At 35.9% G+C, this 25568-nt stretch overlaps 1 protein-coding gene across 1 annotated transcript in view; it reads left to right on the forward strand.

The window, feature by feature from the left end:
• The window catches only part of KCNH8 (potassium voltage-gated channel subfamily H member 8), a 373783-nt gene that overhangs the window by 124030 nt on the left and 224185 nt on the right, over positions 1–25568 (forward strand). The window contains exon 3 of the mRNA XM_032143681.2: positions 680–811. Coding sequence (XP_031999572.1) covers positions 680–811 — 132 coding nt within the window. The remainder of the gene's footprint in view (positions 1–679; positions 812–25568) is intronic.

Raw genomic sequence — 25568 nt, forward strand, 5'->3', positions numbered from 1 at the left:
ATTTGTTTGTGTTTAGGTATTTTTACTCACATTATATTAGTGATATGCGTCTATTTGGTTTCAAATGATTGTAAGTCACCCATTCACACTGATGTATAATGTTGTATTGTGAGACTAAATTTTAATACTACCTGCGTTTAAAGTAGATGTATTAATTTGAATCAGCCAGCAATGTATGAGAGTTTAAGTGGCTATGCACACTCCCCAAAACTTGATACTTTTAATCTTTTTTATTTTAGCATTCTGTTCGGCAAGCTTTGATTTTTAAATGGACTAAATAAACCTCTGGCAAACTCATACCAAACAAAGGTCTTTATTGAAGAACGAGTGTGTGCTGGGGGTGGGAAGGGGCAATCTCTCATAAAGTGGAATGCTTCAGCATCAACAAGTTCAAAGAGGAAATGCAGTTTGAATAATGTAAGCAGAAATATCTCAGCACAGACAAGTGTTTTCGTTTAAAATACTTCTTTATTTTCAGAAAAAGCATTTCCTTTGGAATGAAGAGAGATGTATATAAGATAGAAATTTATGGAATCTGAAAACTGACATTTTTAAGATGGAGGGAGTTGTGGGATTGAAGAAAACACTAAGGGCTTTATTTTTATTAATGATTGAGATTTCCATAGAAATAACACAAGGCAATGGTTGATTTGTATTTTTTTTTTCTTTACTATTGCAGGGTCTCCATTTTGGTGCCTACTGGATATTGTTCCCATAAAGAATGAGAAAGGAGATGTAGTACTTTTTCTGGCCTCATTCAAAGATATAACAGATACAAAAGTGAAGATTACTCCAGAAGATAAAAAAGAAGGTTTGTACCGTTTTCAGAAAACATTGACAGATGGAGTAACATTTTGAAATTGTTTACTTAAAAACTCTTGGAGAAAAACATGCATTTTTAATAACGGCAACTGATAAATATTCATAACTGTTAACAGTCAGCATTTGGTGCATATTCCAAAATCACAGACTCACATGCATTTACATTCTGTCGTCTTTATAATAAAGACTCACTTGACAGGAACTAGAAGTTCATATTCCTACGCTAATATGATGAGGATGAGAAAACAGTTTATCACAATATAAGGATTAACACCACTTCATTGTATTAGGCAAAAATTAATGGATGGGATAAGTGACTTTAGGAGGATGTGATTAAAAATACATCTCTCCATTTCCTCTAGATTGCCGTAGCTCAAAACTTAGATGTGCAAAGTGTAGTTATGTACAAAGTTAAGAACTCTAGCTTAGTGGTTGTTAGAATAGAATGTTGCAAACAAATGTGAATCCTGTACCTTATCATATATAAAAATATAATACTTTGTTTTAAGACATAAACAAGCTTTTCAGTTATCTTTAAAGGAGTCTGAGAATTTGTGTTGTTTACCTTGTATCTTCTGGTTATAATTTATTAAGAAATTCTTTGCATTTTATATAAGCTGACAAAAGTTAACACTGAAAAACTGCTGATATTATTTGTTTTAAACCGAAGTAGGATTCTAGTCACCAGAGAAAAAGCAATTATCCTTTGCGGGTTTCCTATGTAGTAAGTTCTTTTTTAGAATCAGCTACTTGACATTTCAACAGCTATGTCTTTTTAGGAATGGACTCTTTATTCCAGCTCTTTTTTAAAATGTGTGTGATTGTTTTCAATACATTATGTTTCTTGAAATGACAACCCAAATGAACAGATACCATAGTTTGGTGCTCTCACTTCTAGCATTTGAAAGCCTTGCAAATGCATGTCTGTTTTGCTGTATATTGGCATGACTAAATTATGTAGTGTGTTTTACATATGCAAGGGAAGAGCCGTATTAAAATTAAAGTTACTTGAATTTTAGAGCAAGCGTAGTACCTGTCCAATGTAAGTTCCACAAAGATAAGTATGAAAATTGGTGTGTACAGTTTTTGCTTTTAATATTTTCTTTGTAAGATAGAAACACAAAGGGTAAGGATCCTTTGAATAAAATTATTCAAACATATAAGTATATATTCATATTGTGTACGTTCACAAATATGTGTGGATAAATAGAAATATAACACAATCCTTAGAAAGAAATACATGACTTTTTTTTTGCTTGAAAGAAGGCAGTTTGATTGACCTTTAACTGACTTGTTTAGAATATGAGGACCATGCCTAATGGTTTTATACAAATTTCTTAATTATCTTTGACTTATGTTCCTTATGTCTCGTGATAGGGGAGAAATCCCCATCTTGGTGGACTGCAGTGAATAACAGTGGTGAAGTATACCTTTTCATTTGGAGTTTGAGAGAGCTCAATAAAAATACTCATTTTTGCCATCCACGTTCTGAATCAGCTGAAAAAGAAAAATGAGTAGATTGGAGACCAAAGTATCACCTTTATTTTTGATGAAACTAATAAAGGAAAACATGAAATATCTTTACCTCCAAGTGGGCTTCCTTCTAGTGAGCTCTAGTTTTAGGCGAAGTTGCCCCGCAGTCACAAAGCAGAGCCTCTCACTGTGTAACTTAATGTCTGGAGAACCAGAGCAGAACAGTTGCTCCCTAAAGAGAGAGAAGACAAAGGGGTCATCCTATACATGTCCATATCGCCTTCCAAACTTAACCAAATTATATTATTCTTCTTTTCCTGGAAATAGCTAAGTTAAGGAGCAGAGAGAGGCTAGCATGTCACACTAGTAGAGCTGCTTGCACTTGAAAGATTATACCTGTCATTTGGAAGTGAAGGACATCCATTTGAACACTGTGCAACCAATAACAAAGTAATCCAAAGTTCTATCTTAAAATGAGTTTTACATTTGCATTCAAATACATATATTCAATAATATTTTCATTTTGTTTAGGGAACATGTACAATGTAAAGACTATCTCTTGCAAGATTTAAATAAAAACAAAACACTTTTAACATTAATTATATTGTGTAAAATATGATTTAATTTTTTGAAATATTTGCTAGTAAGTCCCTAGATATTTTTATCTCAACATTATCTCATATAAAAATATTACTTCTAATATATACTGAACACTCAAGAACAGTTTTTTCTATTGCTACCTTATTATAAATGTCTCATGAAAGTATGTAGTATTTTTAGAAAGAGTAACTATTGTTAAGTCACCATGGTTATAAAATGATAATTTAAAAATAGCCAATAATCTGGGAGGCCAAGGCAGGAGGCTGCTTGAGCCCAGAAGTTTGATACCAACTTGAGCAACATAGGGAGACTCCGTCTTTACCAAAAAAATATATAACAATAAAATAAAAAATAAATTAAAAATTAGCCACGTCATGGTGGTGCACACTTGTAGTCCCAGCTCTTTGGGAGGCTGAGGTGAGAGGATCACTTCAGCCCAGGAGGTGAATGCTGCAGTGACTGGTGATTACACTCCTGCACTCTAGCCTGGGTGACAGAGTGAGACCCTGTCTCAAAAAAAAATAAAAAATAAAAAAAAAAAAAAATAAGAAAAAAATATTTTTACCTACCCTTAATGGAGAAAAACACCTTAAAATTCACCAATTGGTGACATGTCTTGCAGGAAAGGCACACCTTAACATATGATATTTTTAAAACTTCCAAATAAGTGTTTGATTATTAAAATGTCACCATGTAACTGTAGCAGTATTGTGTCATAACATTAAAAATACTAAATGAGTGCATGACATGACCCAGTGTTGCACCTTCTGCAAATGCATCACTGAAGTTCATCTAAGTTGTAGAAATAAGGTTCATGTTAATTACATTAATTAATACTGAGGTTCACATGATGGGCTTCATTTAAGAGAGATAAATGGCATGGACTTCTATTAAAAATACTTTAATCATTTTTCCATGTTTTGGGGGAGTTTATTTAAATGAGGAAAAACCTGTTTTATAGAAGAGGCTAACAAGGTATGGGATATAATGTAGGCCTTTTATCAATGAACAGTATTGGTGGAAGATGAGCACAAAATTCAAACTACTATTTGTATGTACAATAGCTTTCAGCTGGTGGATCTGCTGGTGCGTGTGTGTGTGTGTGTGTGTGAGAGAGAGAGAGAGAGAGAAAGAGGGAGAGAGAGACAGCCTTCAGCAGAAATCTGATGGCTTTTATCACCTTTAAAACTAACTTCCTTTTTGGCACATAGTTTACTTCTATTCCAAAAATAGTGTGTACACCACTTACTTCTATGTTCATGTCAAGTGTTACTTATGGAGTGAATTTAATACGAGGCCCTGTTTATATCTTTCAGCATCAGTTAGGAAATACTTTGATATAAAATTTGGATTTATATGTCAATCAGCTTGGCAATTGAGGTTCTTTTGTTGCTGATCAGAAATCTTGGCTGGCAGTTAAGTATGTCCTTTTTATAAAAAAAAAGAAAAGGAAAGGAAAGAAAGAAAAGAAAAGAGAAAAAAAGAAAAAGGAAGGGAATGTCTACTTAGTATAAGAAGCCAGGGTAGGCAAAGTCTTTTTGGACACCAGGTCCTCAATGGTGGGGAAGGATTAGGAAAAACATTCACAGGGCTGAGAACAGAGGGCCTTTGGATGGAGTGGTTCAGAGGGAATTGTTTCCTTTGAGTGAAGGAAAATAGCCTCAGCAGGAGGCTTTAATATTTTTAATTAAAATTCAATTAAATTAATTTAATTAGTTTTAAAAATTATATTTAAAATTTAATGTAAGTTTAAAAGTGGATTAATAATATATTAAGTAATTCAAAAAATATTTATTGAGCAGCCACTATGACCCCAGCATTGCATTAGCATTTGGAGATGTCAAAATGGAGACAATATGCTTGGAAACATCTCAAGTCTCAGCTTAAAACCTTTCCACTAAATTTTGGCTGCTAGTCCTTCTAGAAGCTGCTTACTGTCTCAGGAAGTGAGTTTCCTCATCTATAAAATGAGGTACTCATACATATCTCCTACATTTGTTATAGGTTTATAAGAGATAATATATGCTATTCACGTAGCACAGGGCATATAGAATATGTTCAATAAAAGATGTGGTCATGGTTGTTATATTCTATAGGTTTTTATAAAAACAGCTAGCTCTTATTGAGTCTCTGCTTCATGCTAAGTGCTTCACATAGGTGACTTCATTTACTTCTCATAACTCTGTGAAATAAGTATTATTCCTATTCCCATTTATTGATGAATTTAAATGACTTGACAAAGTTGACATAGTAAAAAAAAAAAAAAAAAAATGGTAACCTAGGATTTACACTCATGCAGCCCAACCTCAGAGCCTACATTATGTTTTTTCTCCCTCACTTGCCCTCTGCAAAGTGCTCGTAATCTTATGGTGGACACAGATCCAGTTTTGCAATACAGTATGTTCAGTAGAATGACGGAAATAATAAATTCTTCTCAGACAAGGAAACAAGATAGAGCGGGTCAGCAAGAGATAGAGCAGAGTCAAGGAGAACTTCACAGGAGAAATAATATTGAAGCAAATCTTGAAAGATGATTTGTGTGTGGAGTAAGACTGAAAGGAAAGAATGTTAATTTTAGGTGATGAAACAGCAAGTAGTTGACCTTTGTTCATAAGAAAAGTCATGAAGTTGAAGTTCAACCCTAAGGAGTTTAGGTGGTATGCAGATATATTTCAGAGTTAGAACAGCTTGGCCTTGACATAAGAGATGAAGGAAAAGGAGATCTTTTGGGATCCTCTTTCTGGTTTAAGGGCTGTTATGAACTGATTTATGTCACTCCCAAATTTATATGTTGAAGCCTTAACCCCCAGTTATCTCAGAATGTAATGGTATTTGAGGCCTTTGAATAATTAAGTTAAAATGAAGTTGTTAGGGTTGCCCCTAATCCAGTCTGACTCTTATAAGAAGAGATTAGAACAAACAAAGAGACACCAGGGGTGTGGATGCACAGAGGGACTGCTGACCATGGGAACAGAACAGCCATATGCAAACCAAGGAGAGTCCTCAGGAAACCAACCTGCCAAACCAACCTTAATCTTGAATCTCTAGCCTCCAGAACTGTAAGAAAATAAATTTCTGTTGTGTAAGCCACTCAGTCTGAGGTAGAGTCTCCCTTGGTGTCATTGGATTGGTTCCACTACATCCTGAGGATACCATAATCCACTGATTCTTAAATTCCTCATATAAAATGATGTAATATTTTGCACATCCTCCCATATACTTAAAAAAAATCTCTAGATTACTTATAATGTCCAATGCAATGTAAATGCTATGAAAATGGTTTTTGTGTTGTATTGTTTAGGGAATAATGACAAGAAAAAAGCCTATACATGTTTAGTACAAATGAAGCCATCCATTATTTTTCTGAATATTTTTGATCCACACTTGGTTGAATCCGTGGATGTGGAGCCCACAGATACAGAGGGCTGACTGCATTTTGTTATAGCAGCCCTAGCAAACATAATTAATGACTTTAATCCAGATGGCAAATGCAGAAGAGAAATAAGTTTCTGAGGAACATTAATGAATTCAGTATTGGGTCTACTGTATGAGGTTTCTATGCATGTCTGGTAGGCAAATAGACAGGAGGGTCAGGTGATCAAGAGAGAGTTATGGACTGAAGGCATAGATTTGACAGCCATCAATATGTTGATGGTAATGCAAAAAAAGAGGATCATAGGTGAGATTGTTTAGGAATACTAAAGAAAAACTTCAAGAGGAGGGAGGAAAGAAGTAGGTCAAGGGTAGGACCCTGGATCATACTAACATTTGAGGAACCAGGAGGAGAGTATCATTAAAGGAGATAGATTAATAATGGTGAGACATTAGAGAAAAACAGAAGCAGACGTAATAGAGAAATTAAGTCAGATGAGGACAGAGATGTGCCCATTGGGTTTTTTAATTGAAAGGTTACAGGATTGCTGCTAAAAGCAGTTTCAAGAGAGAGCTGAGAGAGAAAGCCAATAATGAGAATCTTACTAACTTTCCAACACTTTGGGCCATCACATTATTAAAATTAAGGAGACACAATTGTAGCACTTTCTTATATGCTCTTAGCTCAAGTAAGTAGATTTTAAGTTCAAATTACTTAAGAATCAGCTTAACAAGCTCCCCACAGTCCACTTTTTTTTTTTTTTTTTTGAGATGGAGTCTTGCTCTGTTGCCAGGCTGGAGTGCAGTGGCATGATCTCGGCTCACTGCAACCTCCACCTCCTGGGTTCAAGTGATTCTCCTGCCTCAGCCTCCTGAGTAGCTGGGACTACAGGGATGCGCCACCACACCCAGCTAATTTTCGTATTTTTAGTAGAGACAGGGTTTCATCATGTTGACCAGGATGGTCTCGATCTTGTGACCTCGTGATCCACCTGCCTTGGCCTCCCGAAGTGTTAGTATTATAGGTGTGAGCCACCGTGCCCGGCCCCACACCCCACTTTCTAACTACCATTTCACCTTCTAACTTTTTTGAAACTTTGGGACAAGTCAAGCTACCCTGTTCATTTTCAGCTCACACTCTTCTTTCTCCTTACCCAGGAGAATTTTCCCTCACTTGTAATATATCTTTGTCACCTATTCGTCATGCAAATCCCACTTCTTTTCTGTATAGTCAGATTTTCCCGATCTACTTTAACTCATAGTAAGTGTCCTTCCCTTAAAACACTCTATTCCTTGCTGCTGGAGTCATCTTTCTAAACCTTGCACCAGTGTATCAAACTTCTTTTTTTTTTTTTTTTAAGTGTTAAAGCTAGTTTCTTTATTTATTTTGTTATACTTTAAGTTTTAGGGTACATGTGCACAAAGTGCAGGTTTGTTACATATGTATACATATGTCATGTTGGTGTGCTGCACCCATTAACTCGTCATTTAACATTAGGTATATCTCCTAATGCTATCCCTCCCCCTCCCCCCACCCCACAACAGGCCCCAGTGTGTGATGTTCCCCTTCCTGTGTCCATGAGTTCTCATTGTTCAATTCCCACCTATGAGTGAGAACATGGGGTGTTTGGTTTTTTGTCCTTGTGATAGTTTGCTCAGAATGATGGTTTCCAGCTTCATCCATGTCCCTACAAAGGACATGAACTCATCATTTTTTTATGGCTGCATAGTATTCCATGGTATATATGTGCCACATTTCCTTAATCCAGTCTATCATTGTTGGACATTTGGGTTGGTTCCAGGTCTTTGCTGTTGTGAATAGTGCTGCAATAAACATACGTGTGCATGTGTCTTTATAGCAGCATGTTTTATAATCCTTTGGGTATATACCCAGTAATGGGATGGCTGGGTCGAATGGTATTTCTAGTTCTAGATCCCTGAGGAATCACCACACTGACTTCCACAATGGTTGAACTAGTTTACAGTCCCACCAACAGTGTAAAAGTGTTCCTATTTCTCCACATCTTCTCCAGCCCTTGTTGTTTCCTGACTTTTTAATGATCGCCATTCTAACTGGTGTGAGATGGTATCTCATTGTGGTTTTGATTTGCATTTCTCTGATGTCCAGTGATGGTGAGCATATTTTCATGTGTCTTTTGGCTGCATAAATGTCTCCTTTTGAGAAGTGTCTGTTCATATCCTTCGCCCACTTTTTGATGGGATTTTTTTTTTCTTGTAAATTTGAGTTCATTGTAGATTCTGGATATTAGCCCTTTCTCAGATGAGTAGATTGCAAAAATTTTCTCCCATTTTGTAGGTTGCCTGTTCACTCTGATGGTAGTTTCTTTTGCTGTGCAGAAGCTCTTTAGTTTAATGAGATCCCATTTGTCAATTTTGGCTTTTGTTGCCATTGCTTTTGGTGTTTTAGACATGAAGTCCTTGCCCATGCCTATGTCCTGAATGGTATTGCCTAGGTTTTCTTCTAGGGTTTTTATGGTTTTAGGTTTAACATGTAAGTCTTTAATCCATCTTGAATTAATTTTTGTATAAGGTGTAAGGAAGGGATCCAGTTTCAGCTTTCTACATATGGCTAGCCAGTTTTCCCAGCACCATTTATTAAATAGGGAATCCTTTCCCCATTTCTTGTTTTTGTTAGGTTTGTCAAAGATCAGATAGTTGCAGATATGCGGCATTATTTCTGAGGGCTCTGTTCTGTTCCATTGGTCTATATCTCTGTTTTGGTACCAGTACCATGCTGTTTTGGTAACTGTAGCCTTGTAGTATAGTTTGAAGTCAGGTAGCATGATGCTACCTGAATTTATCAATTCAATGCCATCCCCATCAAGCTACCAATGACTTTCTTCACAGAATTGGAAAAAACTACTTTAAAGTTCGTATGGAACCAAAAAAGAGCCTGCATTGCCAAGTCAATCCTAAGCCAAAATAACAAAGCTGGAGGCATCCTGCTACCTGACTTCTTCCTGGTTTGGTTTTGGGAGAGTGTATGTGTCGAGGAATTTATCCATTTCTTCTAGATTTTCTAGTTTATTTGCGTAGAGGTGTTTATAGTATTCTCTGATGGTAGTTTGTATTTCTGTGGGATCGGTGGTGATATCCCCTTTATCATTTTTTATTGCATCTATTTGATTCTTCTCTCTTTTCTTCTTTATTAGTCTTGCTAGCAGTCTATCATTTTTGTTGATCTTTTCAAAAAAACCAGCTCCTGGATTCATTGATTTTTTTGAAAGGTTTTTTTTGTCTCTATTTCCTTCAGTTCTGCTCTGATCTTAGTTATTTCTTGCCTTCTGCTAGCTTATGAATGTGTTTGCACTCGCTTCTCTAGTTCTTTTAATTGTGATGTTAGGGTGTCAATTTTAGATCTTTCCTGCTTTCTCTTGTGGGCGTTTAGTGCTATCAGTTTCCCTCTACACACTGGTTTGAATGTGTCCCAAAGATTCTGGTATGTTGTGTTCTTGTCTTCATTGGTTTCAAAGAACATCTTTATTTCTGCCTTCATTTCGTTATGTACCCAGTAGTCATTCAGGAGCAGGTTGTTCAGTTTCCATGTAGTTGAGCGGTTTTGAGTGAGTTTCTTAATCCTGAGTTCTAGTTTGATTGCACTGTGGTCTGAGAGACAGTTTGTTATAATTTCTGTTCTTTTACATTTGCTGAGGAGTGCTTTACTTCCAACTATGTGGTCAGTTTTGGAATAAGTGTGGTGTGGTGCTGAAAAGAATGTATATTCTGTTGATTTGGGGTGGAGAGTTGTGTAGATGTCTATTAGGTCCGCTTGGTGCAGAGCTGAGTTCAATTCCTGGATATCTTTGTTAACTTTCTGTCTCGTTGATTCTGTTATCTTGTCATTCCCAAGTCATTATGGGCCTTGAAATTGGCATACAGCTTCATTCTTTGCATTTCCTACATTGCCTTAAACATAATAGAAACTGAGTAAATACTTTCTTATTAATTAATTGTATTCAATTGCCCTCACCTGTGTGACAGTGTCTAATGTCTTTTAAAAGTTCCTTTCCTCTGCACTCAGTTGCATTTGTGTCAATTTTCCAAACATTTTTCACAGCAGTTCATTTATTATGTTAATTTGGTTTTCCATTCAAACCAGTTGAGTATAATAATACATGCCTTGTTTTTCCTGGCACAGAGCCCAATGAAATTATTTTTGTTTATTTCTTGTTGAGTGTTCCAGATTTGCTTTGGAATGTTGGTTGATGCTGGCTTATTCATTATGTGATAACAACATCAGTTATCATAGAATGAGGGGATTTCAATTACAATTTCTAAAAAGTGAGCACTTCAAATTTGTTTTGAGGATTTAGGGGTTGATGTGTGAAGCTTTTCACATTATCTTTAGTGGTAATACAAATCAAGATTCCAAGGCAGTGGCATTTCTTGGTAGTCTAAGTGGCAAGCTGCAGCAGGTTGGCATTGTTAATTACACTGGTAAAAGTTTTGTGTTGCAGATACCATTGCCTATTACTAATTGACTTCAGAAGAAATAAAATAATAAACAGCTATTCTAAACAATTAGATATGCATTGCCTTTAGCTACAAGGACCTGCAAACCCAGCTAACACAAGATTAAACAGTAACGGCTTATTTTCCTCATATTTCAAAGAGCATGGGACTGAGCAGCCTGTGGTTGGGAACAGTGGCTCTCCAATACTGGTGGGCACTCAAGCTCTTTTGGCCCTTCTGCTCTGCTGTCCTCTATGTATTGGTTTTCTTCATCTTGCTTGTCACCTGATGGTTGCAAGATGCGTGCTGCACCTTTAGAACTCATGTCTGTGGTGCAGACAATAAAAAAAGTGAAGGACAAAAGCCAAGGGCCTCTTTCTATGAGGATTCTCCTTTGTTTGTAGGAAGGAATGTCTTTCCCCTTGCCTCTTTCTCCTTCCAGGGATTTCTGTCAATATGTCATTTACCATAACTTTGTCACATGGCCATGGCCATTTCTAGCTCTAAGGAATGCCCATAAATCAAGGTTTGGGTTTTTTCCCTAAGCTTTTATATGTCTAAAATAGAAATAGCCAAAAGAGAAAGAGTCTTGGAATGAGACTGGGTCAGGCAATCTAGAGTGTGTATCAAGGTGTCATTTATTGATTATTTTCTATATGCCAGACATATTATCCCAGGATCCTACAATGTAGAAGAATGAGACTTAGAGAGAAAAGTGAATGCCCAATGCCTCGGTGCTATGCAGAGGTGGAGACAGGGTAAAGTTCAGGGCCATCTGGTCTCAGAGCTTATATATTTCCACTATACCACAAGGGGACCTCCAAGGAAACAAGTGAGAGGAAACTGGAAATGAGGTGGGAAGAAAGCTGGGCTTATCTGTTTCTTCCCCACACCCCTACAAGCAATTGTTATTGAAGTGGCGCTCCTATCGCAATTATTTTTACCGTTTTCATTTCTTATTTAAAATCCTTACTATTCAAAGTGTGGTCTGAGGGACTGACACATCAGTATCACCTGGGAGCTCATTTGAAATACAGAATCTCAGGCCCTAGGTTAGACCTTTCTATCAGAATCTGCCTTTCAGTGAGCTCAGGTGACTCACATGCATATCCAATTTTGAGAAGCCCTGTGACGTATACATTTCTTAGAAGGCTTCCCCAACCATCCAGATTAAGCTAATCCATCTTCAGCCATTCCATTACATCATGCTGTTCATTGTTTTATAACATGTATGCCTATCTGAAACAACATTACTAAAAAGTTGGTTTTAATTGTAATTGTTTTCTGTTCCACTAAAATTTATGTTTCATCAGGGAACACACTTTGCTTTCGTTGAGGATCTAACACTTGCCGATAGAGTGTCTGACACATAGTAAGTGCTCAATAAATATTTGATAGATGGATGATGAGTATATGAATGCATAAATGATGTCTAATTTAGGATACTTGGCTCTTCACAGACAGATAACCACATAGCATTCTTGCTGTTTCAAAATAACCAGATCAAAATTATAAAAGCTGCATGTCTCAGGTGCACATTCTGAAAACTGTATTGTTTGGCTTTGTTCTGCTTGATTTAATTCAAAGACAATTTTTCATGTATTTACCTTAGTCTTAGCCTCTCTAAATGTGTTCTTACTGCTAGTATTGAATGGCCCTTTGGCTTTGAATAGAATCTCTGTTGTTGGTTAATTTTTTGTTCTTATTGACTCTTCTGTTGTTAAGTTTACAAGAATCTCAATTTAGTCAAAATTTTGAAGATAATTGAAGTTATTTGTTATAAAAAATAAAAATTCACCAAAAGGAAAGACATTAAGAGACTGATCAGATGTTAATTAAATCTATGATGATTGTTATGTACTTCGAATATTTTAATTTTCAATGTGGAACATTGCAATAATGTTCCTTTCACTTGCTGAAGTATTCTGCCTAATTTTCTTTTGTTTGCATAATGGAAAAAAACACATGCAAAATTTCTAGTAAAGAGAAGTTGCCTGATGAAAGATTTATTATAAAAATTGATACTTTATCCCAGGAAATAGATTTCTGCCTCAGGGACATCTATACCAAGTCTTTGTCAGATATGTGATGACATTGGAACTGAAGAGCTCATATAGATGCTTAAAGTGATTTAAAAATTTTAAGCACATCTGTATTTTATTTTATTACCTATGTTTAAAAAATGATCTTTGGAGTTTCTACACATATTCGCTAATGTCTTTTTCTCTCAAAACCTTTTAAAGACAAATAATGCAAACTAGGGTTCATAAACTAAGTTGCGTTTAGAGACCACAGTATGATGTAATGAGAAAGATGTTGCCATAGGCTGTGGTAAGGACTAGGCATAATAGTCGTGGCATGCTTCACCAAGTCATTCCATTTGAAAGAAAAATTTAAAATATCTGCAGCCAGTCAAAATACTCTCGTGGATTGCATTTGTTCTGATGGTGAGTAGCTTGTGATCCTCGGACAAAACTTTCTGAAGCCATTATCTCATTAGCCTTATTTTTTGTACAATATATTTCTAGTTTTATTACTTTAAGATTAAAACATCATTTTTGCCCCGTTTTGGAATTTAATATTAAAAAACTTTTTGCAATTAAATGACCAATTCATTGAAACAGCAGGCAAATATGGTATTAAGAAGATTAAGGCCAGATGCAGTGGCTCACATGTGTAATCCCAATTTGGGTGGCTGAGGCAGGAGGACTGCTTGAGCCTAGGATTAGCCCGGGGAACATAGGGAGACACTGTCTCTACAAAAAATTGAAAAAAAATTTAGCCTGGTGTGGTGGTGCATACCTGTGGTGGCAGTTACTCAGGGAGCTCAGGTGGCATAATTGCTTGAGTTCAGGAGGCGGAGGCTGCAGTGAGCTGTTAGCATGCCACTGTGCTCCAGCCTGGGTGACAGAGAGAGACCCTGTCTCAAATAAATAAGTAAGTAAGTAAGTAAGTAAATAAATAAATAAATAAATAAATAAATAAATAAGTAAAGTAAGTAAGTAAGTAGAGTTCAGGCTGAGAACTAAAACAGCCAGAGTCATATAACTTGACCCCCTGTATGGATATACATTCTTGATGATGTTCATTATATCCAGCAATATTTACCTAGACATTGGTATTAAGGAATATTCCCAGTTTGGGGATTACAGCTCTTATGATACTGTCATGGATGATAACAGTGTCACTGAGGACAGGCTGGAGACCTACAGAAGGGTCTCTAGGTAACTTTTCTTTGGCCTCCTGGCATTTTCTGTGGAAGCATGCTGGGGAATGGCAGAAAATACTGTGGGTTTGTACTTCAATGGGTGGTGTGGCTAGTGTGGAGCTTTTGCCTTTTTTGCCTGAGTTTTTATATGGGGTTATTGAGGTAGTGACTTTGCCAGTGGGAAAAAAACAGACTATTTGGTACCAAGAGCATAGGTGCCAATTATTTGGAGAAGTGGCTTGGAAACACTGAGTACCCTGAATGGGAAAGATAGGGTCCCCAGTTTTGGGGGATTTTGAGTCTAGTTTCTGCCTCATGCTTCAGTAAAAATAAGCTTTGCATCCCAGCTAGCTTTTCAGACAGTAGGAAAAAATGTCCAGGAGTCACTATGTATCAATCCTGCTTATCTCCCCAGTGAGCCTCCCCAAAATTCCATGATGCTTTACATATATTTATATGTGTTTATTTGACACTTTGTGTGGGGGAACAATTTAACTCATGGACAATATAGAAGTTTCAAAGGCAAATGTCTACTGAAATGTTCACATAGTTGCTTCAGTCTTGTAATATTATATAGCAATTAAATTTTATTTGATCTACTTCAAAAATACATCTTGGAGTTCATGAGAAAAATACATACAAACATAATTAGGAGACTACTCCCCAATTTATTTTGCCCAAGTATTAATTTCTCAAAGCAGACATTCATATTAAGAATGCTTATGCCATGTGGGAGGTGAGCTGAACAAATATTAACTAGAAAGCTGCTAAAATGACTGATTGCATTGATGAAAACTTCAGAACTTACAAATGGTGCTTATGAGCACACTGGTTTGTGCTCTAGTTTTTTCATGCGTTCCTTTCCTCTTCTAGACTATGAGCTCTGTGAAAACAGATGTCATGTCTGATTCACCTTTGATCCCAGTAATTTAGGCTGAAGTGTGAGGGGTTTATTGAGTGGCATTAAAAGATTCAGAAGTCTTGTGGTTATTTGTAATAAACTATGAGAATGCAAAAGCATAAGAATGATACAGTGGACTTTGGGGACTTGAAAGAAAGGGTGGAAAGAGAGTGAGGGATAAAAGACTACAAATTGGGTTCAGTGTATACCGCTCAGGTGATGGGTGCACCAATATCTCACGAATTGCCATTAAAAGAACTTATTCACGCAACCAAGCACCACCTGTTCGCCCAAAACCTATGAAATTAAATATATATTTTTTTCTTAAAAAAAAAGACATGAAAAGGAACAACTTCTACTAACTACAGGTGAAGAAAAGTAGTGAGTCTATTTAATTTTAAAAATTAGAAATGGAATCTTCCAATTATATCAGATATAAAATATTTATTAATTCCATCTTAGTGCAAAGGTAGAAAAACATACATATCCAGATGGAATATGAAAGCAGACACATTAGAGTACAGTATGAGATAGACACTTGAGAGTATCAAACTCTCAAGAAAATGGTTCAGAGTAATGCAAGCATTAAGAAATTTACTCAAGAGCATGGAAAAAAAATACTGAGATACTCAGATAGAAGGGAAGAATAGGGCAAAGCTCTTATCACATTGGAGCACAGTTTTGAGAAGCAGCCATTAGAATGGCTGAGAATCCTGATTTGATTTTTTAAGTACATGTTCCCTCGCATGGTTAGAGTGCTATAATATGAGCTTAAGGAAGTAGTTAAATTATAAAGCCCAAATGGTACTACAACTATATTTCATCTTACAATAGGATTCAGCAATACTTAGATGATACATTGATGAAAATATAAGTTATTTAACAGTTTGTTTACATAAATTACAGGATAAGTACAGAAAATTAAGCTATGCCACTAGATGATGACTTCCTGAACAGATAGTTCAGCTTTTTATTGAAAGAGGGATTGATTGGCTAAATTGAAGTTACAGTGAAATATATTCCTATTAGTGTTCTGTCATTGCCTTCTGTAAAGGAATATGACTTCAGATAAGCTCAAACCTGAGTCTACTGAAGGTATGGCACACCTGGAAAATTGATTTTCAATTTTCTAATTTACCTACAAACCTCTCAGAAGTATGCTGGCTACTGGTGAGTGGAAAAGGGCTAGAAGGTATCTACAACTTCACACATAACCCAAAACAGGGAAGTGGTGAAGTAGTGAAAGGAGTTTCTCAAAGCCTATCTTCAGTCAAGTGATTTCGTTGGCAGCAATGGACCAGTATGAGAACTTGAAAGCTGCAGATGATTATCAAGCTCTCCAGAAGTACCGCTGGCTAGCCATTTTATTCCGTGTAACAATTTCTAGATTTGTAGATACGGATTTTATTAATCACCTATGTTAAATGAAAGTGTGGCATGTCTTTTGTTGGTGCTTTTGGTGTCTCTCCATGGTGACTATCACTCTTGTGCAATTGTACATCACCATTGGAGTCAAAAGATAAAGTTTTAATAGGTGAGAATAATAAATAATAGTGCTGAGAAGAAAAATACAGTGAATTTGATTAGCTAAACAGGGACAGCAAAAAAGAGTTACTAGATGACCTAATGTCATGTGATTGGTAATGGCTGCCTAGAATTTTACATTGAAAACCTTTCTAAGGTAACATCTTATCTTGTAGGAGAAAGGTGTTATGATCAATTATTGAAGTCTGCCAGGTCATGGTGATGGAAGAATAGAAGGTAATAGTCACAAGCAAAGCAGATATTTGCCATACCTGCTGTTAAGGAAAGCAGTGTCATTCTTACAACGAGTAGAATGTTGGAGACCTCAAGCCTTCTCTTGTGGGGTTAACTCATAAATACAAAATAGTATATCTTTCATATAGTTTTGAAATGAAGATAACCCATCCGCTGTGGGTTACAGTTGAGTTATCAAAAATCTATAATTATAAAGAAATCAATTGTGAAAGTAAAAATCATGTGATGATCTGGGGGTGCAGAAAAGACATACAGAATTCTTAAAGTTGCTGCATAAAATAAAAATTTTACAGTATGGCTGTGCTGATGGTAAAGTAAGAGAAACAATTAGATTTGAGGGGTAAAAAAGTTATAAATAAGAGGGGTGCTTTGGAGTTGGTGAAGGAAGAGACAAAGCCTATGTTTTGAGCAGAGTGGGAGGTCAAATTGAAGACACCAGCATAAATCTGGGACAACTGAAAGGTGACACTGACAGTGTCACTTGGTGTAGGGATGTAGGGATGTCCCAAAAGAGACTTGTTTATTTAAACCCTGGTTCTGGGTAGTGCATGAGAAAATAAAAAGAAAAATTTCATTAAGAATTTCTAGTCGCAGTCTCACAGTCATTTAAGTTTGGGGCCTGAATTCATAATGCATGTGGAATATGGAGTAATCCTAGCCGAAAATTTTAAAGTGATTCTGGCCAGACACAGTGGCTGATGTGCTCCTCAAAATTTCCATTCTAAATCAGGAACAGTGGCTCCCGCCTGTAATCGCAGCCACCCAGGAGGGTGAGGTGGGAGGATTGGTTGAGTCCAGAAGTTCGAGTACGGATTGGGCAACATAGTGAGACCCCCATCTCCAAAAAAAGAAAACAACAGCAACAAAAAATGTCTCTTCTTGTTTTTCTTTTTTTTTTTTTTTTTTTTTTGAGACGGAGTCTCGCTCTGTCGCCCAGGCTGGAGTGCAGTGGCGCAGTCTCGGCTCACTGCAAGCTCCGCCTCCCGGCTTCACGCCATTCTCCTGCCTCAGCCTCTCCGAGTAGCTGGGACTACAGGCTCCCGCCACCACGCCCGGCTAATTTTTTTGTATTTTTTAGTAGAGACGGGGTTTCACCGTGGTCTCGATCTCCTGACCTCGTGATCCGCCCACCTCGGCCTCCCAAAGTGCTGGGATTACAAGCGTGAGCCACCGCGCCCGACCTCTTGTTTTTCATTTAACAAGGAAACACAATTTTCATTTCCAAATTAGAGATGATTATTCACATTTTTAAATCTCTACAACAAACCCCCATGACACAGTTTACCTGTGTAACACACCTGCACTTGTATCCCTGAACTTAAAAAAAATTAAAACAAAAATAAAAATAAAAAATAAAAAAGTTTTGATGTGACTATGTATGTCAAAGTATAATTTTTCTATTCTAATATTTTCCAAAGAATAGTAGAAGTAATGAATATTGCTGGTGGTATACCAGTAGTGATTTTGGATGACACATCAATAACTTTATAAAGCTAAAAACCTATTTTAATATGTATTGGAAAACATTATTATTTTAATGTTTTCATATTAATATTTTAGTTCATGAATATTATTAAAATGATCTAAATAAAATAAAGGAGTGATTTGGAAGTATATATAAAAGAAAATGTGGGCCAGGCATGGTAGCTCACGCCTGTAATCCCAGCCCTTTGGGTGGCCAAGGCAGGTGGATCACCTGAGGTTAGGAGTTTGAGACCAGCCTGGCCAACACGGCAAAACCCCATCTCTACTGAAAATACAAAAATTAGCCGGGCATGGTGGCATGTGCCTGTATTCTCGGCTACTTGGGAGGCTGAGGCAGGAGAATCGCTTGAACCTGGGAGACAGAGGTTGCAGTGAGCCAAGATTGCACCACTGCACTCCAGCCTGGGTGACATAGCAAGACTCTGAATCAAAAAAAAAAAAAGAAAAGAAAATATGAACAGGTGTTATATAAGTATGACAAAATAAGGAAGCTAGTATTTGATTGACTAATTTGAGACGCATTTGTCAATTATAGGAAGACTCACCATGGGGCAAGTTGATGAATACCAAAAGAAGACAGAGAAACAGTTAACTTCAAAAGCATTAGAGCTCTGTCTAGCTGTTGATCTGTTTACCTATAACTCAGTGGGGCATATATAAGCTCCTGCTTTGGAGTATTTTTATCATATAGCTGTGCTTGATCTCTGTAGTTTAGAAAACAAAAAATATGCTTAAGGAAACCTAGACCCCTAGGTGCTCAATATTTAGAAATTTAATTTTCAAGGTATTTAAGAGCAGAGATTACATAATGTTTTACAGTTTTTAATAAATAAGTTATATATCCCAATGACTCCTTTATGAGAGTCCTGGGGAAACATTTAGGTCAGGATATGACTTTTGGTTGATGGTTTTTCAATTTATAGGCATTTAGATGTTATATCCAACCACATTTTTTTCTTTTCAATTGAGAGCTAGAAATTTTATATTTATTAAGTAATATTAATTTTTAAAACATTAAATTTTTAACTCCTTTTAGCTTTATTTCATTATTTTCTACCTTTTGCCTAAATCTTTTTTCTTATTTTTTTAAAGCCTTTCTAATGTATTTTTTAAGCTACCTGAAATGCTTTAGGGATAAAAAATAATATCTAACATGTATTGAGTGCTTACAAGATATTCTTCTAAGTATTTTCTATATATTTATTAATATAATCCTCTCAATAACCCTGTGGTATGAGCAATATTATTATCAGTGTTTTCCAAGGTTAAGTAACATTCCCAAGGTCACAAAGCTAAAAAGTGGCAAATCTAGGACTTGAACCCAAGCCCTATTAAGCTTGAGTCTCGACTCCTACAACCTCTACCCTATAAGGTCTCTATATCACAGTGTAAAATAATATATATGTAATATCAGGTTGCAATTAAAAATAAAAATAGTGACAATTTGTATCCATTTTTAAAATGTTACATGGTCATTTATGTAAAATTAGGGAAATATAAAGAAAATAAAAATATATATTTATAAAATAAATATATATTTATTTGCATGAATATAAATATATATAATTTTATATTTACATAAATATAAATTTAGAAATATAAAGAAAAATTGAGCCAAGGAAATCCATCATTAATGGGCTTATTATTTAAGAAAAACCATCTTTCATGTAATTTTTTCTTTCCAAAAAGAAAATATTATGTCTCTACTCATAGAACACTTCTAACACCAAATGTGTGTTTTTTCCACATCAAGCAATTCTCCAATTCTCTGTGGACACCAAGTGGGTGTCCTGTAATTTAATTCAATTCTGACACTAACTATCTGAAGTTAGTGAAAACCCTACAGGTTAAGGGCTTAGTCCCATAAAACTGTGCCCACTTCAGATGCCACCCACAAGTAGCAAGTCTCAGGTTACACACCCTTGTGTCCAACTTGGCCACAAATGGGGTTACTACAACTACTCCAACACCCTCTGCAGGTTTGATAATTTGTTACAGCTACTTGGAGAACTCAGGGGCACACTTTATTTACATTTACTAGTTTATTATAAAGATATTGTAAAGGATACAAATGAACAGACAAGTTAAAAGGTCAGAAGGGTCCTGAGCACAGGAGCTCCTGTTACTGTGAACAAGGTGCACTAGACTTGTGGCACATGGATGTATTCGGCAACGCAGAGGTCTCCAAACTCTCGCATTTATGGTTTTGATGGAGGTTCTGTTATGTAACTGTGATTGATTAAAACATCAGCCATTGGTGATTAACTCAGTCTCTAATCCCTCTTCTTTTGGGGTGTGAGACTGAAGGTTCCAACCCTCCAATCAAGTGGTTGGTTCCTCTGGAAGCCAGATTCCATTTTTCAGGAGTCATCTCATTAGCATAAATATAAATATGATTGAAAGAGGCTTACTATGAATAACAAAAGATACTCCTCTCACTCCATCCCTTTGGAAATTCCAAAAATACTAGGAACCTCTATGCCAGGAACCAGAGAGGAAGACCAAATATATATTTCTTATTAAAATATCACACATCCATTTTTTTCTTTGTAAATTTTAGTAAATTTTAAGGCAATAAACCCATCTATAATAATCTTGGCTTCTAGGAAATTCTTCTTTAAAGCTTGATTTCTTCATGTTGAAATTAAAGACCATTTCATCATGCTTGAATTCTTTGTGAAGAAAACATTAAACGTCCTTCTATCAATAAGGTACTTTCCCTCACCAATCATCCCATTAGATTTTCTCAGAAAAAGCACTTAGGAAGATGTAAAAGAATGAGTATTTCTTCATATACTTCAGAGCCATTAGAAAGTCATCTAATTCTTCTCTTCTGAATAAACTACAGGCTTTTCTGCTTCCTACTTAGACTCTCTTCATCCCCAATCCTTTATCAATTTGTTATTTTCCTTTAAGCCCTCTTGAAGTTCATTCTATTCCTCTTGAGTCTAGAACAGTACATGCTAATGCACATTATGTCTCGTCACTACTGAGTTTAATTAAAGAATAGCTTTTAAGTGTCTCCATTTTATATATTCTACCCCATTAGAATGACTCTTAAAAATAATTATGACTGTCATTCAAGTCACGAGCCACTATAATCCTTGGGATACTGTCCACTTTACGGTTTATAGTCAGTCTTTTTATATCATCTTCTGATTGCAAAACCTGTAATAACTCCATCCATACCGAACCTCAATCTGATAGCTTCTGACCACTTACTTCCTCAGGGATATATCAAATTTCAAGATATACAACCCCCTTTCTACTCACTTTTCTTTCTTGGATTAGTGCAATCAGAAAGCTTGAATGATGAATATTTCTAGTTACTATACAGTATGGCCTGCAAATAAAAATGTCAGAAGTTCTAAATGCACAGTGAAGTTTATATGTGGAAACTGGCAGATTAAATGCATGGATTTCCAAAACATCACTAAAACAACCATGAGGAAATTTTTAAAAAGACATAAACCCACAGGTCAAAAATAATAGAAAAGATAGTAAGAACAAAATTTTAGAAGCTGAATACATATGTAACAAACCTGCACACTGTGCACATGTACCCTAAAACTTAAAGTATAATAATAATAATAAACAAAAAAAATTTTAGAAGCTGGAAAGCAAACAGATGAGTGTGAATTGACTTAATAGATCTGAGAAACCTAAATCCTAACTGGCAGTGGAAAGAGCTAACAAGCAACACGATTTTCACTATAGGTCCCTCTAAAAGTTCAAAAATTGGTACCTTTGGAAGTGATTATGACAGTAAGGCTAAAACCAGAAAGATAAGTTGAAAGCATGTTTACGGAGTGTCTATATTTATAGATTTACCCCCCTGATATGTGCATTGAGACTGTCCTTCCAAAGCTATCACGTTCCCTGGAAAGCAAAATTAGTGGGATCAGTATCTGTGTGGGAAAGGAGGAAAGCAGTGCTAAGCAGAAGTCATTGGGTTCTGATATAGTCACAAAAAAAGCCTCCCTGCCAGCATGACGTTTCAGAATGCTCTTGAAATGATTGAAGGACCTGGAAGTTTGTAAACACTCACACTGAACAATCATTGTAGGCAAGCTGACCTTACAAATGGTGCATGATCATGGGCAAGGTGATCCTCTTCAACTAAGGGCGCTCCCAAGAGCCGGGGAAATAGACCCTTGATTTTGAGGGTGGATACAGGGGGACCACAAACCATTCAATGCATCACTTTTTGGCATAAAAGTTGAGTCCTTTTGTGAAGGTAAAATAGAAAGTCTCTGGACTGAAGAAAATCAGGCAGTACTAAAAAAGGAGAAAATAAGCAAAAGTTTATATCCCAAATGTTAAGACCCCCAGTCCCCTTCCTCAACTTGGCTCCTATAATTCTAGCAGCCAAGAAGTCTATACCCTTTCAATAAGGCTTTAGAAGAAGATTTTCAAAATAACTTTTTTTCTCAATATACTGACATCAACCCTTGTCCATCCACATCACTCTATAGCAAAGAACAAATTCGACACATTCCACACATGTGCTCAGACTTTCTATTCAGATTTATCTTGCTTCAGTCTTAAATATGAGCAGATGTAAAAAACTGCCAAGACTTCTACAGGGAGCTTCTTATGGAAAAGGTATAAAATCGAAATAAAGAGGAAAAAATCACATTAAATAAAAAGAAACTAACAAAAAATAACAAAGCTAAATATTTAATATCTCTAAGTAGATAAGAATAAATATGATATTCATGAAATAAATATAGGATATAATGAAGTAAAGAAGCACACAAACTATAAAATTTTAAAAAAACTTGTGAAGATTAAAAGATAACGATAGAATTTTTTAACAGTTGAGAGATTAGAAAATTAAGTTGAGGAATCTTCCAGAAATTAGAGCAAAGTGACAAATATGTGAAAAATAAAAAGAAATAATTAGAAAATTAGAGGACTATCAAGGACTATACTGCCCTGGAATTTTCAGTGATGACGGAGATGTTCTGTGTTTGTGCTGTCCAGTACAGTAACCACTAGCTACATGTGGCTATTGAGCACTTGAGATGTGGCTAGTGTTACTAAGAAAGTTAGTTTTAAAAATTTATATCTGTCAGTTTAAAGGCAAATATGAAAAGCCACATGTTGCTAGCTGCTACTGTATTGGAAAGCATAGATCTAGGGGGCTAAGCAACTAAATTAAAAAGAGTACCAAAAATTTAAAAAAATAGAATGAAACTGGTTGGAAAGGAGGAGTCCATTATGCCAGCTAAGTTCCCAGATCTAATAAACATGAGTTTCCAGACTTAAACTTCATGACAGTGTTAACTGCAAACAAAAAAGATAATTCTTTTCACTTCCAGAAAAAAGAGAAAAAATAAAAGAACAGTACTGTACAAAGGATCAAGAACCAGAATGACATTGGACTTCTCAAGAGGAATACTGGGAGCTAGAAGACAGTAGAGCAATGTCTTAAAAATTCTAAATGAGTACGGCTTCCAACCCAGAATCTATATCCAGCATAATTGCCAATAAAGTCAAAGGTAGAAAAAATAGATTTTCAGACATGAAACATCTCTAAAATGTATCTCCCTTTCATGTACCTTGTCTTAGGTTATCTACTAGAAGATGTGGTGCATCAAAAGGAGGCAATAAGCTAAGAAAATGTAAACATGAGATTAAGGAAATGAAGACAGAATTCAAGACAGTACTATATGGCACTGCTGGAATGATGATCAAGGGTCAGCTCAGGGTGAGAGCTACAAGCTAGGTTCATCAGCCATCCTGCCCAGAGCAGGCAGAGGCTCTGGGAGTTTTCAAGATTAGTTAATATTCCACTTGATGTATCAAAAGCTATTGAGAGAAAATTCACACACAATTGGAGAAGACTTTGGATTTTTATTAGTAATAATGAAAAACATATTAGAGTAGTAGTAGTAGCAATAAACATATAGAAAACAAAGCAAACCAAAAAAATCCAGATAATTGTTAACTCCAAAGAAAACAAAAACTTGTGTAGAAAACAAATATTTATCAGACACCAATGGCTCAGTTGTCACAATATTATAAACACTGAATATTGATTTAAGCAAAGTAACAATCTTACCTTGCTGCAAAACGAAGAGATGGAAAGAGGATATGTGTGGTTAGGGGATGGGATATAAGTGAGCCAAAGTCTATTTGTTATATGGGAAACTAATTGGTAATGCCTTGAAAATCAAAAAGTAAAAAATAAAAAATGGCAACATAGGTATGTTAGTTGTAAGAAAGTGATTACTAAAAATAAATATACAAAACTCTTGAAAAGTTTTGTTTCTGGTGTGAAAGAAATGGGAGGAGAGGATCTGGGAACTTCTGGTTTTCTATGAACTATTGGACAAGTTATGCCACATGCATGTGTAACTTTTATTTATCAAAGAAAAATGTTCAGGTCAAGTGAATAGCACCAGTCACATTCAGAATTCACCCGTTAGGATGGCTATTATCAAACTTGTCCTAATGTATTAGTGAGTAATAATACATTTCCTAAAATCTTATTAAAAAAAGTAAACTAAACTAAATACAAATAATATGTCTCCTTTCTATCAGGCACTTAAATTGATGAGGTAGCCCTTCATCATATTAGGAAAAAACAATCTATTACTCAAAAGGGAAAATAACATTTAAAGTAGACTTCATATAAAGAAAACAAATGAGGGAAGAGGATCAATGGTTTTGGTAGGACCAGGAGTTCTCTGCAGAGAAAGAGTCGATGTTCAATTCTTACTGCATGCCAGGCAATATGCTGGTTAGTCTCATCAGTGATCTCTCACTAAAGCCTGACCTAAGGTCCTACAGCTAGTGATTACCTAAGTTTCCATCTGAAGCTGACTCAAAAGACAAAGGAAACAATTCTTTCCAAAGAATGAGCAAAATGAGGGCTGGCACAGAGGCAAATTGGTGGAGAGAACACGGGAACAGGAGCCCCAGAGCCAGAATTATTGTTCCATCTTCCTTGCCAATAAAATGAAGCAATATGCAAAATGTGAATATGTGGCTCATTTGACTCCTTTCGCCTATCAGGAAATGTGATATCATATCAAGGATTAAATAGTATAGATTTATATCCTTTAATTATCAACAAAAGATCCATTTTCTAAGTCTTTTCTGGATACACACAGACACATAAACCCTAAATAGCCAAAGCAATCCTGAGCAAAAAGAAGAAAGTTGGCAGTATTACACTAGCAGACCTCTAAGTATACTAAAAAGCTATAGTAACCACAACAGTGTGGTATTGGCATAAAAAGAGATACATAGACCAATAGAACAGAATAGAGAATCCAGAAACGAATCCACATATCTACAGCCAACTGATTTTTGACAAAAGTGCCTAGAATACTCACTGAGGAGTTCCTTCAATAAAGGATGCTACTCAGATAACAGGGGATTAATATATAGAATATGCAAGAAACTCAAACATCTCAACAGCAAAACAAATGGAAAAAAAGCAAT

Source organism: Hylobates moloch, unplaced genomic scaffold (assembly GCF_009828535.3).
Source record: "Hylobates moloch isolate HMO894 unplaced genomic scaffold, HMol_V3 SCAFFOLD_22, whole genome shotgun sequence".
Classification (NCBI taxonomy): Eukaryota; Metazoa; Chordata; class Mammalia; order Primates; family Hylobatidae; genus Hylobates; species Hylobates moloch.